At 38.6% G+C, this 13332-nt stretch overlaps 1 protein-coding gene across 1 annotated transcript; it reads left to right on the forward strand.

Moving 5' to 3' along the window:
* The first annotated feature begins 2598 nt into the window (after nt 1–2598).
* Nucleotides 2599–9138, forward strand: psmd8 (proteasome 26S subunit, non-ATPase 8). Its single transcript, XM_007235655.4, has 7 exons — nt 2599–2811; nt 5761–5833; nt 5918–6020; nt 6199–6364; nt 7175–7275; nt 7949–8060; nt 8239–9138. The coding sequence occupies exons 1-7, from the start codon at nt 2701–2703 to the stop codon at nt 8374–8376; spliced, it is 804 nt and encodes a 267-aa protein (XP_007235717.1). The 5' UTR covers nt 2599–2700; the 3' UTR covers nt 8377–9138.
* The last annotated feature ends 4194 nt before the right edge of the window (nt 9139–13332 follow it).

Below are 13332 nucleotides of genomic sequence, written 5' to 3' on the forward strand. Positions count from 1 at the left end.
CTGATGGATCTTTTTTGTGATTCATATCAATCGACTCACCTCACCAAAAAGAGTCAACTCTTTCGGTTCCTGAGCGGCGAATTATTTTGTTTTGGATTTTTTTCTTCCATAATTAAACTGCAAAATTTAAAACAGATTGCAGGGACGACTTTTAAAGGCATATATAAGCTATTTTACGCCACAGAACATTTCTACATAAAATAGTCTATAGTAGAGATGTGGTCTAACGCAAAAAAAAAAAACAAAAAAAAACATATATTTTAACACGCTGCACAGAAAAGAACATGCATAATTGTATAATTATAAATGATGTTGTTACTCTCGTCTACTCAATTAATGCATTCTGTAAGTGGTCTGGTTCTTTTTTGAGGTTCATGGACAAAAACATTTATTGTTTACGTTACCTTATAACACGTTACCTTATAACTGGATCACCTGTATCTGAATATTTTGTGTTAGAAAAAAATAACCCTTGAAGTCATTCATATTAACAGGGTTATTGAAGGTTCAGAAAGTGATAAATGTAATCATCTTTAGAAGAATATATCAGCCAATCAGGATGTCAGAATCTCATAACAGGAAGCCAGGATATATATATATTTTTACAGCAATTGATGTGTTGGGGTTATTTACCCACTATCACTTTATTCATCAAAAATAATTCATGAGGCTGGAGTTATCCTAAATATCTGAGTGTTCCCTGATTGGGTGAGGAACGGAAGATATTAAGAGGAGAAAAGGATGAGTCCACTGATTTTAAATGAGAGTGTGGTCCTTTTTTCTATGTAAGAAAGCAAAATATTATTTCTCTGAGCTCTGGAACTTAAAAAAACGGACCAGGTTGTTTTTACCCGCAGGTTGTCCATCATCTGGTTGGGGTTTACTGGACTGGACAAAACCAGATGCTAGTCTGATGAATTTGTTTTGATGAATAGGTGCAAACAAAAAATTCTTAACGCAGAAAACTGAAGTGAAGTGAGACACACTTATTATTCATTGTATAATGTAGCTGTCACGCAAAAACATTAATCGTAATTTTTTTTCTCTTCTATACATGGTGTGGAACTGGTAGTTCTTCATGAAGAAAATGCCTATGAATAATATTCCAATTATAATGCCTATTCTAGACCAGCTGGATTTCTTTTAGCATGGCAGTATTTAAAACCCACTTTGAGCCTACCCACTTTATCCTTTCACCTGTGAACTGCTAGACAGGCCCTGCGAGAGTCTAAAATGAATGGGGGGTGAATGGAGCTAAACGGCTAAAAATTAGAATTTAAAATAGTTAATCCACTTTGCATAGATATTCTTTTAATTTTGTAAAGTAGAATAATGTATTTTGCTAAAAAAAAAACTATATTTTTCAGTTTTTCTACAGCAAAATTATTTTAGGCAGAAAGTTGTTAGCGTTACTGCTGCAGTAAGCTGATGAGTTACAGCCAGAGCTTGTTTAATAACAACTGGTGTTTAAATGCATTAAACATTGTTCTTTGTTGAACAAATATTCTGTATAAAAGTTATTAAACATTAATAAACTTGCACAGTTGCTCTATATGTACTCATTCATTTTGGACTTAATCGGGGGCGCCCTCTGGTGGACAAAAAAAAGGAATCAGATTCTCAAGTGAGTTTATCTTTTAATTTGGGAAATTATGGGAAAAATAACATTGTTAAGTCATGAGACAGCAGTTTACTATGATATGACACATTTGGGTAATTAAACAACGCAAAGACTGGCAAAAGCCACATTCAAATAACTATAAAATAATAAAGTAACCAAGTATATTTAAAAAAAAACATATTTGATATATATATTTTCTGTTTTTAATTTTCAACATACACTTTCCTTTTGATTCTTAAAATTATTTTTGATGGCAGATTTAATGTTTTGTGTAAATTTAACTCTATAGATTTCACAATGCATTTTTTTTTAATTAAATTAAAGTGTTTGATCATGGTGTGACTGCTAAAATAATACTTGGTCCCTCTGTATATATTGTGGCCTCTTACTCAAAAAAAATCCCAGATTCACTGCTCTATACTGTTTTTTGTATATAAATATTTTTATTTTATAACATTGAATACAAAATCTTGGTGCAAAGTACATTAAAGTAGGGAAAATAGAAAAAGGCACATACAACAGTGTAGGGCAAAAGGGAAAAAAATTGCAAGCATTCAAAACAAAAGGAGTTTGGCAATATGTGAGGATATTTTTTGGGCACATACGGACTTAAGATGTGTAGAGATGACTTAAGATGTGGAGATTTGCAGCAATGACTGGATCTACCGCTGCAGATATTCTTTTGTCATAGTGCTTAAACAATTTAGATTTAAAGGCAGTTGTGAGAACAATATTATCACACTTCTTATCTGTTAAGTTGCCGTCCCCTTTTGTGAATTTGGGTAGGAACACTAGAGTGCGGTAAAATGTTTTGTATCAGATGGATCAAAGCCACAGGAATGGCTTTACACAATTTCAGATATTCTTTGTGAGTACAATCCAAATCAAATTGGTCAACAATTTCTTTGTGATTTAACAGAACACCTCTACTGTCCATTAAGTTAGTTACAAACCCGTCAAGTGGGTCTTTTCCTCTCTAGCTGTCTGGGAACGACCTCTCGTGTCCATAGCAACAGCATTTTACGACAGTAGCAGGCCGTATTCCAGGCGGCCGGTGTCGTGGGTTTTGCAGAATCACCATGGCGGCTGTTCTGAGAGAGACCGCGGGTCTGTATGAAACCCTGAAAACCGAGTGGAACAAGAAGAGTCCGAACCTCAACAAGTGCGGAGAGATCCTCACCAAGCTGAAGGTAAAGCGGGCAGTTCTCTGTTTAGCCGGATAGATCAACGAGACCCGCGTTTATTACTGTTTTCGGGGAGCGGAGCCGCGGCTCGCGCAGCATTAGCAGTTAGCGATTAGCCAAGGGCTAAACACCGAGCTCTGTCTGTTTGTGTTTATCTGAGATATACATTCAGTTAATTAGTTATAAACAGCTGATTGATGGAGCACCTCCTATATTTATATGTTATTTCTGTGAAATAATGCGGTGTTTTTTTAATATAATGAATGTAGTGTTACTAACAAGCTGTGCAGTCAGCTGAGTTAACAAATTAGCTAGATAATGAACGCCGCTCTGTTTGAGCTAACTTATAGTTAAATAATTGATATTTAGACCTGACCACTGGAACAACACAATCAGAACCCAATCAACTAATTAAGTCTTATATCAGCATTTTAACATTAGCTTAGTTCGTAATTATTAGTCTAATACAGCTGGATATGTATGGCGACATTTGGCTGAGTAATGTGTGTGTATGTGTGTAACATACACTCACTCACACACGTGTGTATATGTATATATATATATATATATATATATATATATATATATATATATATATATATATATATATATATATGTGTGTGTATGTGTTATGTTATACACACTGTATTGCCAAAAAAAAAAAAAAAAAAAATATATATATATATATATATATATATATATATATATATATATATATATATATATATATACACTGCTCAAAAAAATAAAGGGAACACTCAAATAACACAATATAACTCCAAGTAAATCAAACTTCTGTGAAATTAAACTGTCCACTTAGGAAGCAACACTGATTGACAATTTCACGTGCTGTTGTGCAAATGGAATAGACAACAGGTGGAAATTAGCAAGACACACTCAATAAAGGAGTGGTTCTGCAGGTGGGGACCACAGACCACGTCTCAGAACCTATGCTGTCTGGCTGATGTTTTGGTCAGTTTTGAATGTTGGTGGTTCTTTCACACTCGTGGTAGCATGAGACGGACTCTACAACCCACACAAGTGGCTCAGGTAGTGCAGCTCATCCAGGATGGCACATCAATGCGAGCTGTGGCAAGAAGGTTTGCTGTGTCTGTCAGCGTAGTGTCTAGAGGCTGGAGGCGCTACCAGGAGACAGGCCAGTACACCAGGAGACGTGGAGGAGGCCGTAGGAGGGCAACAACCGAGCAGCAGGACCGCTACCTCCGCCTTTGTGCAAGAAGGAACAGGAGGAGCACTGCCAGAGCCCTGCAAAATGACCTCCAGCAGGCCACAAATGTGCATGTGTCTGCACAAACGGTTAGAAACCGACTCCATGAGGATGGTATGAGGGCCCGACGTCCACAGATGGGGGTTGTGCTCACAGCCCAACACCGTGCAGGACGCTTGGCATTTGCCAGAGAACACCAGGATTGGCAAATTCGCCACTGGCGCCTTGTGCTCTTCACAGATGAAAGCAGGTTCATACTGAGCACATGACAGACGTGACAGAGTCTGGAGACGCCGTGGAGAGCGGTCTGCTGCCTGCAACATCCTTCAGCATGACCGGTTTGGCAGTGGGTCAGTAATGGTGTGGGGTGGCATTTCTTTGGAGGGCTGACAGCCCTCCATGTGCTCACCAGAGGTAGCCTGACTGCCATTAGGTACCGAGATGAGATCCTCAGACCCCTTGTGAGACCATATGCTGGTGCGGTTGGCCCTGGGTTCCTCCTAATGCAGGACAATGCTAGACCTCATGTGGCTGGAGTGTGTCAGCAGTTCCTGCAAGATGAAGGCATTGAAGCTATGGACTGGCCCGCCCGTTCCCCAGACCTGAATCCGATTGAGCACATCTGGGACATCATGTCTCGCTCCATCCACCAACCTCACGTTGCACCACAGACTGTCCAGAAGTTGGCGGATGCTTTAGTCCAGGTCTGGGAGGAGATCCCTCAGGAGACCATCTGCCACCTCATCAGGAGCATGCCCAGGCGTTGTAGGGAGGTCATACAGGCACGTGTAGGCCACACACAATACTGAGCCTCATTTTGACTTGTTTTAAGGACATTACATTAAAGTTGGATCAGCCTGTAGTGTGTTTTTTCACTCTAATTTTGTGTGTGGCTCCAAATCCAGGCCTCCATTGGTTAATAAATTTTATTTCCATTGATGATTTTTGTGTGATTTTGTTGTCAGCACATTCAACTTTGTACAGAACAAAGTATTCAATGAGAATATTTCATTCATTCAGATCTAGGATGTGTTATTTGAGTGTTCCCTTTATTTTTTTGAGCAGTGTATATATATAGAATTAAGCTTTTATTATTTCTACAATGTCACAACATTCATATTTGCACCATTGCGCAAAGTCTCCTCCAGCATCTCAAAGATTCTCAATGGAGTTCAGCACTTTAGACAATCCGTGTGTAAAAATGATGTCTGATGCTGCCTGAATAATCTGAGCCCAATGAATCCTGTCATTGTCATCTTGGAAAATGCCTGTGCCATTAGGGAAGAAAAATACATTAGTGGAATAACCTGGTAGGTCAGTATATTTAGGTAGTCAGGTGACACATTTGGCACATAAATAACTTTGCTGAACCTAGACCTGACCACCTTCAGCTACCCCAGATTATTGCAATGCCCCCACTGGCTTGTAAGGTAGGCACTAAGCATGTTGGGTGCATCACTTCAGCTGCTTCTCTTTCTCTTCTTGTATTTTTATGATCTCTTGCGAATTGAAGTCGTTTTTGATGGGTAGCCTCACTGATTAATGTTGGTTTTCTTGATGTTAGACAGCTGTCCCAATCCTGTGAGTGTGTAGAAAAGGTCTTACTTTCACTGTTATACAGATCCCTGAGTTCTAGTGTTGTTTTTCTTCCATTTGCTTTCACCAAATGTTAAGTGATCATTGATCACCATCACCCTTTAAAGGCTTTTTAAATATTTGATTTGCAGATATCTCTTTTGGAACTTAATTTTTTGCCAACCACTGGGACCAAACTCACCAAACAGCAGCTGATCTTGGCCCGTGAGTATATTCCTGGAAGACATATAAAAATATATGTATTTTTAGCAATGGTGAATTTCAACACTCAGCTGTTGTGTTTTGCAGGAGATGTGCTGGAGATTGGCGCACTGTGGAGCATCCTAAAGAAAGACATCCCCTCTTTTGAACGATACATGGCTCAGCTGAAGTGTTACTATTTTGATTACAAGTAATTTTTACTTTCATATCAGAAAGTTTTAACTCCTTTATTTTCTATTACCCTTGCTGGCATACCAGTATGTAGAATTGTAATTTGTGGTTGGTGGTGTTTAATAAGAAACAGTAAACCTTTGGCATGATAGAATTTTCTATTGGTTCATAACAGTTGGTCATCATATCTTAAACAGGGATGAATTACCAGAGTCAGCGTACATGCACCAGTTGCTGGGTCTCAACCTGCTCTTCCTGCTGTCCCAGAACAGAGTGTCTGAGTTTCACACAGAATTGGAGAGACTCAGTGCTAAGGACATTCAGACCAATGTGTACATTAGACATCCAGTCTCATTAGAGCAGGTGAGTGTGAAGAACTGTGACAGATGTGGGTCAGTACACATGTTGTAATTATGATAGGCTGATCCACATTTTTTTCCATTTAATTCTAATACACATTTAAGACATCTTTCTTTTTTTTATTTTACTTAATGTTTTTATTTATTTACTTTTTTATGTTATCACAAATATTGTTTGTGTTGTGCTTGATGCCGATGCTGAAATAGACTTAAGTACAGATGAAAAATATAGATGAAATCACTGAATTTAAATGCATTTTAGAGTATTTTTTTTTAAACAGAATCTCCATAGGGTGTAAATTTACCAAAAGGCTGTGAAATCCACTATTTTCCACTAAAGACAGTTACTGGTAATTGAAAAAAAGGATAAAATAACATATATATATACATATAATCTCTTTACTCTTAGCTGAAGTTTAGTGTATTTTTAGAAAATACATACACTACAACAGTGTTGCTTTTCGGCATTCCCAGACTAAAATACATTTAAACAAGCAACATTTTACTTGAAACAGCTAATTTCACTAACTAGCTTAGTCATTACAGCTTTTTTAGCATAAACAATCATGAAATCGTGGCAGATGCTGATTAAACAGACTAAATGGTGTAATTCAGTGCGAGTAACAAGTCTTTCTTTATTTCATTTCTACACTGAAATATCTAAAAAAAAAAAAAAAAAAAATCTTATTTAGTCAAAGCAGCAAGGAATTATTTATTTACCGAGGCTGAATCAATATTGGATTGGGCCAGTCCCATTTCTATTCTGTATACTCTTTTGCCTGTGGTAACTTATTGTGTCTGGTTTCTTTTCCAGTACTTGATGGAAGGTAGTTACAACAAGGTCTTTCTTGCAAAAGGAAACATTCCTGCTGAGAGCTACAATTTCTTCATAGACATTCTTCTCGACACTATCCGGTAAGGATAATTTGTTGTTGCAGTACTTCAGTAGTAACTCCTCTAATGCCAGCATGGTTTTTTAGGGTTTATGTAGGACTAATAAATGTAATGTATTTAAACAAAGTGGTTAAAGTGATTTTAAGTACAGTCCCCTACTCAAGAATTGGAACATTGGGGCTGATCCCATTATTTCTCCTGAAGGCTGAAAACCTTTGGGTTTGACATTCAAAGATGTGTTTGAGACAATAAATCGGTCTAAGACAGGACCTTTAGTCCTGCTTGTGAAGTTCCACTGTTCACCGCCCAGTTTCCCACACACCTGGTCCAACTAATTAAATAATTATTAAACCTTTTCAGAGGTGAACTGGTTGTTTGAACAGGAAAACCACAGGGCAACAACTCACAGTAGATTTAAGACCACAATTCCCATTCCAGTCCCATGCTTTAGACATGGCTGACATACCTAATTCAGCTGGAATAATAAATTAGTATGATTTTCATACTATCAGGTGTTTTGTAGCAGAGAGGCACATGTAGAAAACACTTAAACTTGGTTATGGATAATGCATCACTAGCATTAACCTATGTATACATTAAATTAAAATGGTAATTAATCAAACTATTTATGCATTTATAAAATGTGAGTGTGCGGTTCTACATTCAGTACAAATCTGTGACTCTTTCTTTTTAGTGATGAGATTGCGGGCTGTATAGAGAAGGCATATGAGCAGATCCAGTTCAACGAGGCCACAAGGGTGCTTTTCTTCTCTTCACCGAAAAAGATGACCGAATATGCTAAGAAAGTGAGTGTACAGTTTTTTTTATATGGATTTTTTTGTATGGGTACTATTAGAAAACTGGGGAATTTACCAATGTTTAGGCCAAATAAATTATGGTGATTTGCTGTTTCTGTAAGGGTATAGTTGCTTTGAGTGATATCATAGTGACCTTTTTGACCTTTTGTGTGTTGTATCCCTGTAGAGAGGCTGGACACAGAGCCCTGATGGTTACTACTCCTTCAGCTCTCAGCAGCAGCGGACAGAGGAAGTGACCATCCCTTCCACAGAGCTGGCCCAGCAAGTCATTGAATATGCAAGACAGCTTGAGATGATTGTGTAGAGCAGGGACAGATTCACCTCCTGTCCTGTATATGTACACATAATGATTAATTGGGCTAATGCCACATTTACCCCCGAAAGTGACATTCAGACCACAGTGCTTTCACAAAGACAGGATTAATTTACCAAAATGTGCGGCTGTCTATACTTCTTATATCAGCAATTACACTCTTGTGCCTGCATGTTGACAGTTTTGGTTGGTCTGTGAGAGAGAGTGATTGGTGTACAACGCGAAGTTTTCAATAAAAGACTTGCATCACAGAGGCACAGATTTATCACTGAGAATTGGGTAAAGTAACACCACACCTTGGGTACCCAAGTTATTGTCCACATGTTGGTGTTTGTTTTGTTTGAAGACTTTTTTGTTTTATTATATTAACTAGTGAAAGTAGGAGTGAAAGTGGGAGGGTGTGTGGGTCTGGCTGATATTTGCAGGGTTGAATTTTGTCAGAAGCCAAAACCCCATTTACCTGTCTATTAGTGTTTGCAGAATTACTGCACTTTCAGAAGCTCTGCCCGGTGTTGAGGGAAAAAGTTTGGGGGTGTTTTTTAATTGATAATTTCTCGTATCCATTAATGACTCCAGTTCATAAAAAGGAGCTGTTTGGTTTTGTTATTGTCACAAACATTTGTGATAATTCTTAAGAATAAAAATGCTTTTTCTGACCTTAAACAATTTGTATTTTTTTTTTTATGAAATCCAGTTCTCACCGCAAGATAAGAAGGAGTAAACACTCGTAATAAAGCTATGTATCGGACAGAATTTAATTGTGTATTTGGGGTTTCTCTGTGTATTTGTTGGACTGTGTAGCCACTCTTTGATTCTTCAAAGAGGTCTAATAATGCAAATAATTTACTTACTGTAGTAAAATGTTAGAGATTAATGTTTCTTAAGTAGTTTTGTATATACCGGTTCACTAAAACAGATTTCAGTTTTCTGTCCACCACAAACAATCTCAATCAAGTGTCAATATGATCACAATTAATTAAAAAAATGATACCATCTTCACTTTTTAAATACTGTATATGCAGAAGGTGAGTGATAAAGTAATATAGAATGTTACAAAAATTAAGCAATGTTTGTTTGTTTTTTGTTTTTTTAACATGTAAAATATTTTGGCAACAACTGTTAAACTGTAAAAATGCTGATTTAGTGTCAGTACCATTTAATCTTGCCATGTTACAGTGCCAATCCCCCCCGTAATTGAGTGATCAATTAAGTATAAGTATAAGTACCATATTAAGTATCAGAATTAATAATCATGTTTTTTTTTAAGAATGTCAAACAATAAAGCTCATGGCCCACCAATACTGACAGTTTCCTGTTTCCCCTCTAGCTGACGCTGTTTAATTGGCTCAGGCTGAGGAGATGATTAGTGGGACCATCCCTACTTTTAAACTGCTTGGGCAATACAGACATCTTAAAAATACGTAGGCAGAGGTTTTATTTAGCAGGCAGGGCCATAAAGACAGACTCAGGCTGCTTATGCACTAAACAAATAACTCATCTGATCCCCTCAGATCAGACTTTACCTGCAGATCCTCACAAACGATCATCCGTCCGTACTGTTGCTTGTTTTAGAGCGTAAAGGAGAGTCAGGAGTCTTTAATGTCGGATAAAGAGAATCGTCCTGAATATGGTGCGACTGACCATCAAACACTCGGAACTGTCTGTACAACGGCTCCACCAGAGAGGGAAGTGGTGTGTGGGTGTGTGTGTACCTAACGTTGTGGTTTGGTGGCAGGGATTTGATTTCAGACCTAAATAAGCCATAACAGACAATCTTTTTTCTAATATCACCAACTAGCAACTGACAATTGTTCAATTAAGTTAGCTGGTTAGCAATGCTAGTGTAGTTTTTAATATCTAGTTAAATTAACTGGGTAGCAACACACGTGTAGTTTTATAGCTAGTTAATTTAGCTTGTTAGATAGCTATGCTAGTGTAGTTTTCATATCTAGTTAAGTTTGCTGGTTAACAATGCTAGTGTAGTTTCAATATATAGTTATGTTAGCTGATTAGCTATGCTAGTGTAGTTTTTATAGCTAGTTAATTGGTTAGTTAGCTATGCTAGTGTAGTTTTTACAGCTAGTTAAGTTAGCTATGTTAGTAGTTTTATATCTAGTTAAGCTAGCTGGTTATCTATGCTAGCTATTGTAGCTTTTATAGTTTGTTAGGTTAACTCGTTAGCAATACTATTGTATTTTTTATATCTAGTTAAGCTAGCTGGTTAGGTAGCAAGGCTGGTGTAGTTTCTTTATATATATATATATATATATATATATATATATATATATATATATATATATATATATATATAATTTTATTTCAAATTTATCCCATTTTCTCCCCAATTTACACGGCCAATTATCCAACCCACTCATTAGGACTCCCCCTATCACTAGTGATGCCCCAACACACCAGGAGGGTGAAGACTAACACATGCTTCCTCCGATACATGTGAAGCCAGCCACCGCTTCTTTTCGAGCTGCTGCTGATGCAGCATTACCGAGCAGCCAGCGCGCTTGGAGGAAAGCACAGTGGCTTGGCTCCGATACATCAGCTCACAGATGCCCTGTGCTGCAGACATCACCCTAGGAGTGATGTGGGGAGAGAGCGCCATCTACCCACCCAGAGGGAGCAGAGCCAATTTTGCTCCCTCTGACGCCGGCACCTTGATGGCAAAGCTGCATGAGCTGGGCTGGTGTAATTTCTTAATCGTTAGCTAGTTACATATACTGGTTAGTTAGCTGTGCTAATGTAGTTTTTACAGCTAGTTAGTTATGTAAACTGGTTAGTTAGCTGTGCTAGTCTACATTTTATAGCTTGTTAACTTGGTTAGCTGTGCTAGTGTAGCTTTTATAGGTTAACTAACCTAGTACATGTAGCTGGTTATCTTGTCTTTATAACTGTTACCGGTTATTTTGGGGTTCATTTGAACTCACTTCACTAATGTTTGCATTTATATCTGTTGTTTTTGCATGCTGTGGCCGATTAGAATGGCTTAAGACGTCAAATTAAAAACACTAGTATCGGTAAGAAGCATTTGTCATGATACAAAGTGTGTATCCGAGTTTAATACAACTAAATTGCAGAGTACCTATCAAAGGTTTTAACACACTTTCTTATTCAAATTCAAATTTATTTTCTACATTGTAGATAAACAACAACAGACTGATTATGGGACACATGAAATTGAGTACTTAGTAAACTAAAAAGTGAGCTGGACCACAACATAAAGGAAAAGCAGCTAACTATTGTTCAGGACCCCCAGGAACTCTGTTCTCCCTCCAGGAACTGTTCTCCCTCCTGCCTTCGGGAAGAAGGTACCGCAGCATCCAGTCCAGCACGAACAGATTCTGCAACAGCTTCTACCCCCAAGCCATCAGACTCCTCAACTGCAGAGACTGAACTGATGGTTTTCTGTACATGCACACACACTCTTACCCCACTTACCCCAGAAAATGGAAGCACTAAAAACCCTACTACCTCACTGGACTCTATTGCACACTGTGTAATAGAGGTAATTACTACCTCACTGGTCTTTTTTGCACACTGCATAATTTGCACACTGTCTTGTTATTTATTATTCTTTGTCTGTATTGTGTTGTATTGTCTGTCTGCACTTTTGTACTGTTGCACTTATTGTTCTGTCTACACTGTGTTTATGTGCACCATGGTCCCTGGAGGAACGTTGTTTCGTTTCACTGTGTACTCTGTATATAGCTGAAATGACAATAAAAACCACTTTGACTTTGACTTTGAACTCTGATAAGATGCTAAGAAAACTGCTCCAAGTGACTCTACCTCATAAAACCACTGAGAAAATGTATATTGTGTAGATGTGCAGGTCTTTCATCAAAGCCAAAATGTGGCTACTTAGAATAATCAAAAGTACAAAAGATACTATTTCTGTTAACAAAATAATTCCACATGTGTTCCTGTATAGCTTCAAAGTCTTCATTTTAAATTCCTAAAAAGAAAGAACACCTTGAATGAGAAGAGATGTGTCGAAACCTTTGACACATACTATATAGGAATATTTTATTATTGCTGGACAGACTGATTTGTTGTTTGTAGACTACTAAACTTACAGGCTAATTTATTTCGTACTTTAGTGTTATTTGTAGAGCAAAGAACTCCGCGAAGAACCATATACTCTAAATAACCATTAATCCAATCAAATAACCGTTTAATTCACCGTTAAAGAAGCCTTTCTAAAGACTGTATGTATCTTTAAAGTTGGATATGGGTGTATTAGTCAGCTTGGGTTTGTTGCTGCTGTAATAATATCACACACAATGTCACATTTCTGCTTTTATAAAACACACTTAATACAATACTCCTGTTGGATGTAAATGTGTAACTTGTATCTGTAAATGCAATTATCTGCGCGATTGTGGACCGCGCTGAGTGAGAGCCGCTGAGCGCCGGGTGTTTATCAATGGCGGGCTGTTTGCTGTGGCTCGCGGTGAGCATGAATGGGGCGCTGGAGATGAATGGAGGCGGTGAAGCTGCTGAGGATCCCGCCATGGCTCCTGAGCGGAGCGGGGCGCGGGACGGGGCGGGGCGCGGGGCGGGGCGCTGTCCGCGGTGCTGAACCTCAGCGCGGCTCTGTGGGCGTCAGGCCTGATGCCCCGCGCGCTCACGTTAGACCAGTTTACCCACAGGTGACCAGATCGCTCATTTCTCCACCTCACCTCGCGTCTGGATGCTGTGTGCGCGCGTGTTGAGCAAACGTTTCTCACGAATGCTAAGCCCTGCCCACCGTTCCCCGAGTCCCTTCGCTCCGCGCGGCCCCGGAGAGACAACAGAAACAGCGTCCGATTCCTAATGCACCACATTAGATTAGATTAGATTAGATTAGATTAGACGCGAGATGCGAGTGTGAGCGCGTGATCCGCTGCTGGCGGCGGCAGGTAGAGTACAGGGAGAGGCGGGAGGAAGTGATTGAGA

Source organism: Astyanax mexicanus, chromosome 9 (genome assembly GCF_023375975.1).
Source record: "Astyanax mexicanus isolate ESR-SI-001 chromosome 9, AstMex3_surface, whole genome shotgun sequence".
Classification (NCBI taxonomy): Eukaryota; Metazoa; Chordata; class Actinopteri; order Characiformes; family Acestrorhamphidae; genus Astyanax; species Astyanax mexicanus.

Coding starts and splice junctions, on each gene's coding strand:
- psmd8 (XM_007235655.4), top strand. CDS start 2,701: ATGGCGGCTGTTCTGAGAGAGACCGCGGGTCTGTATGAAACCCTGAAA. Junction 5,834..5,917: donor ACAGCAGCTGATCTTGGCCC/GTGAGTATATTC, acceptor TGTGTTTTGCAG/GAGATGTGCTGGAGATTGGC. Junction 6,021..6,198: donor TGTTACTATTTTGATTACAA/GTAATTTTTACT, acceptor TATCTTAAACAG/GGATGAATTACCAGAGTCAG.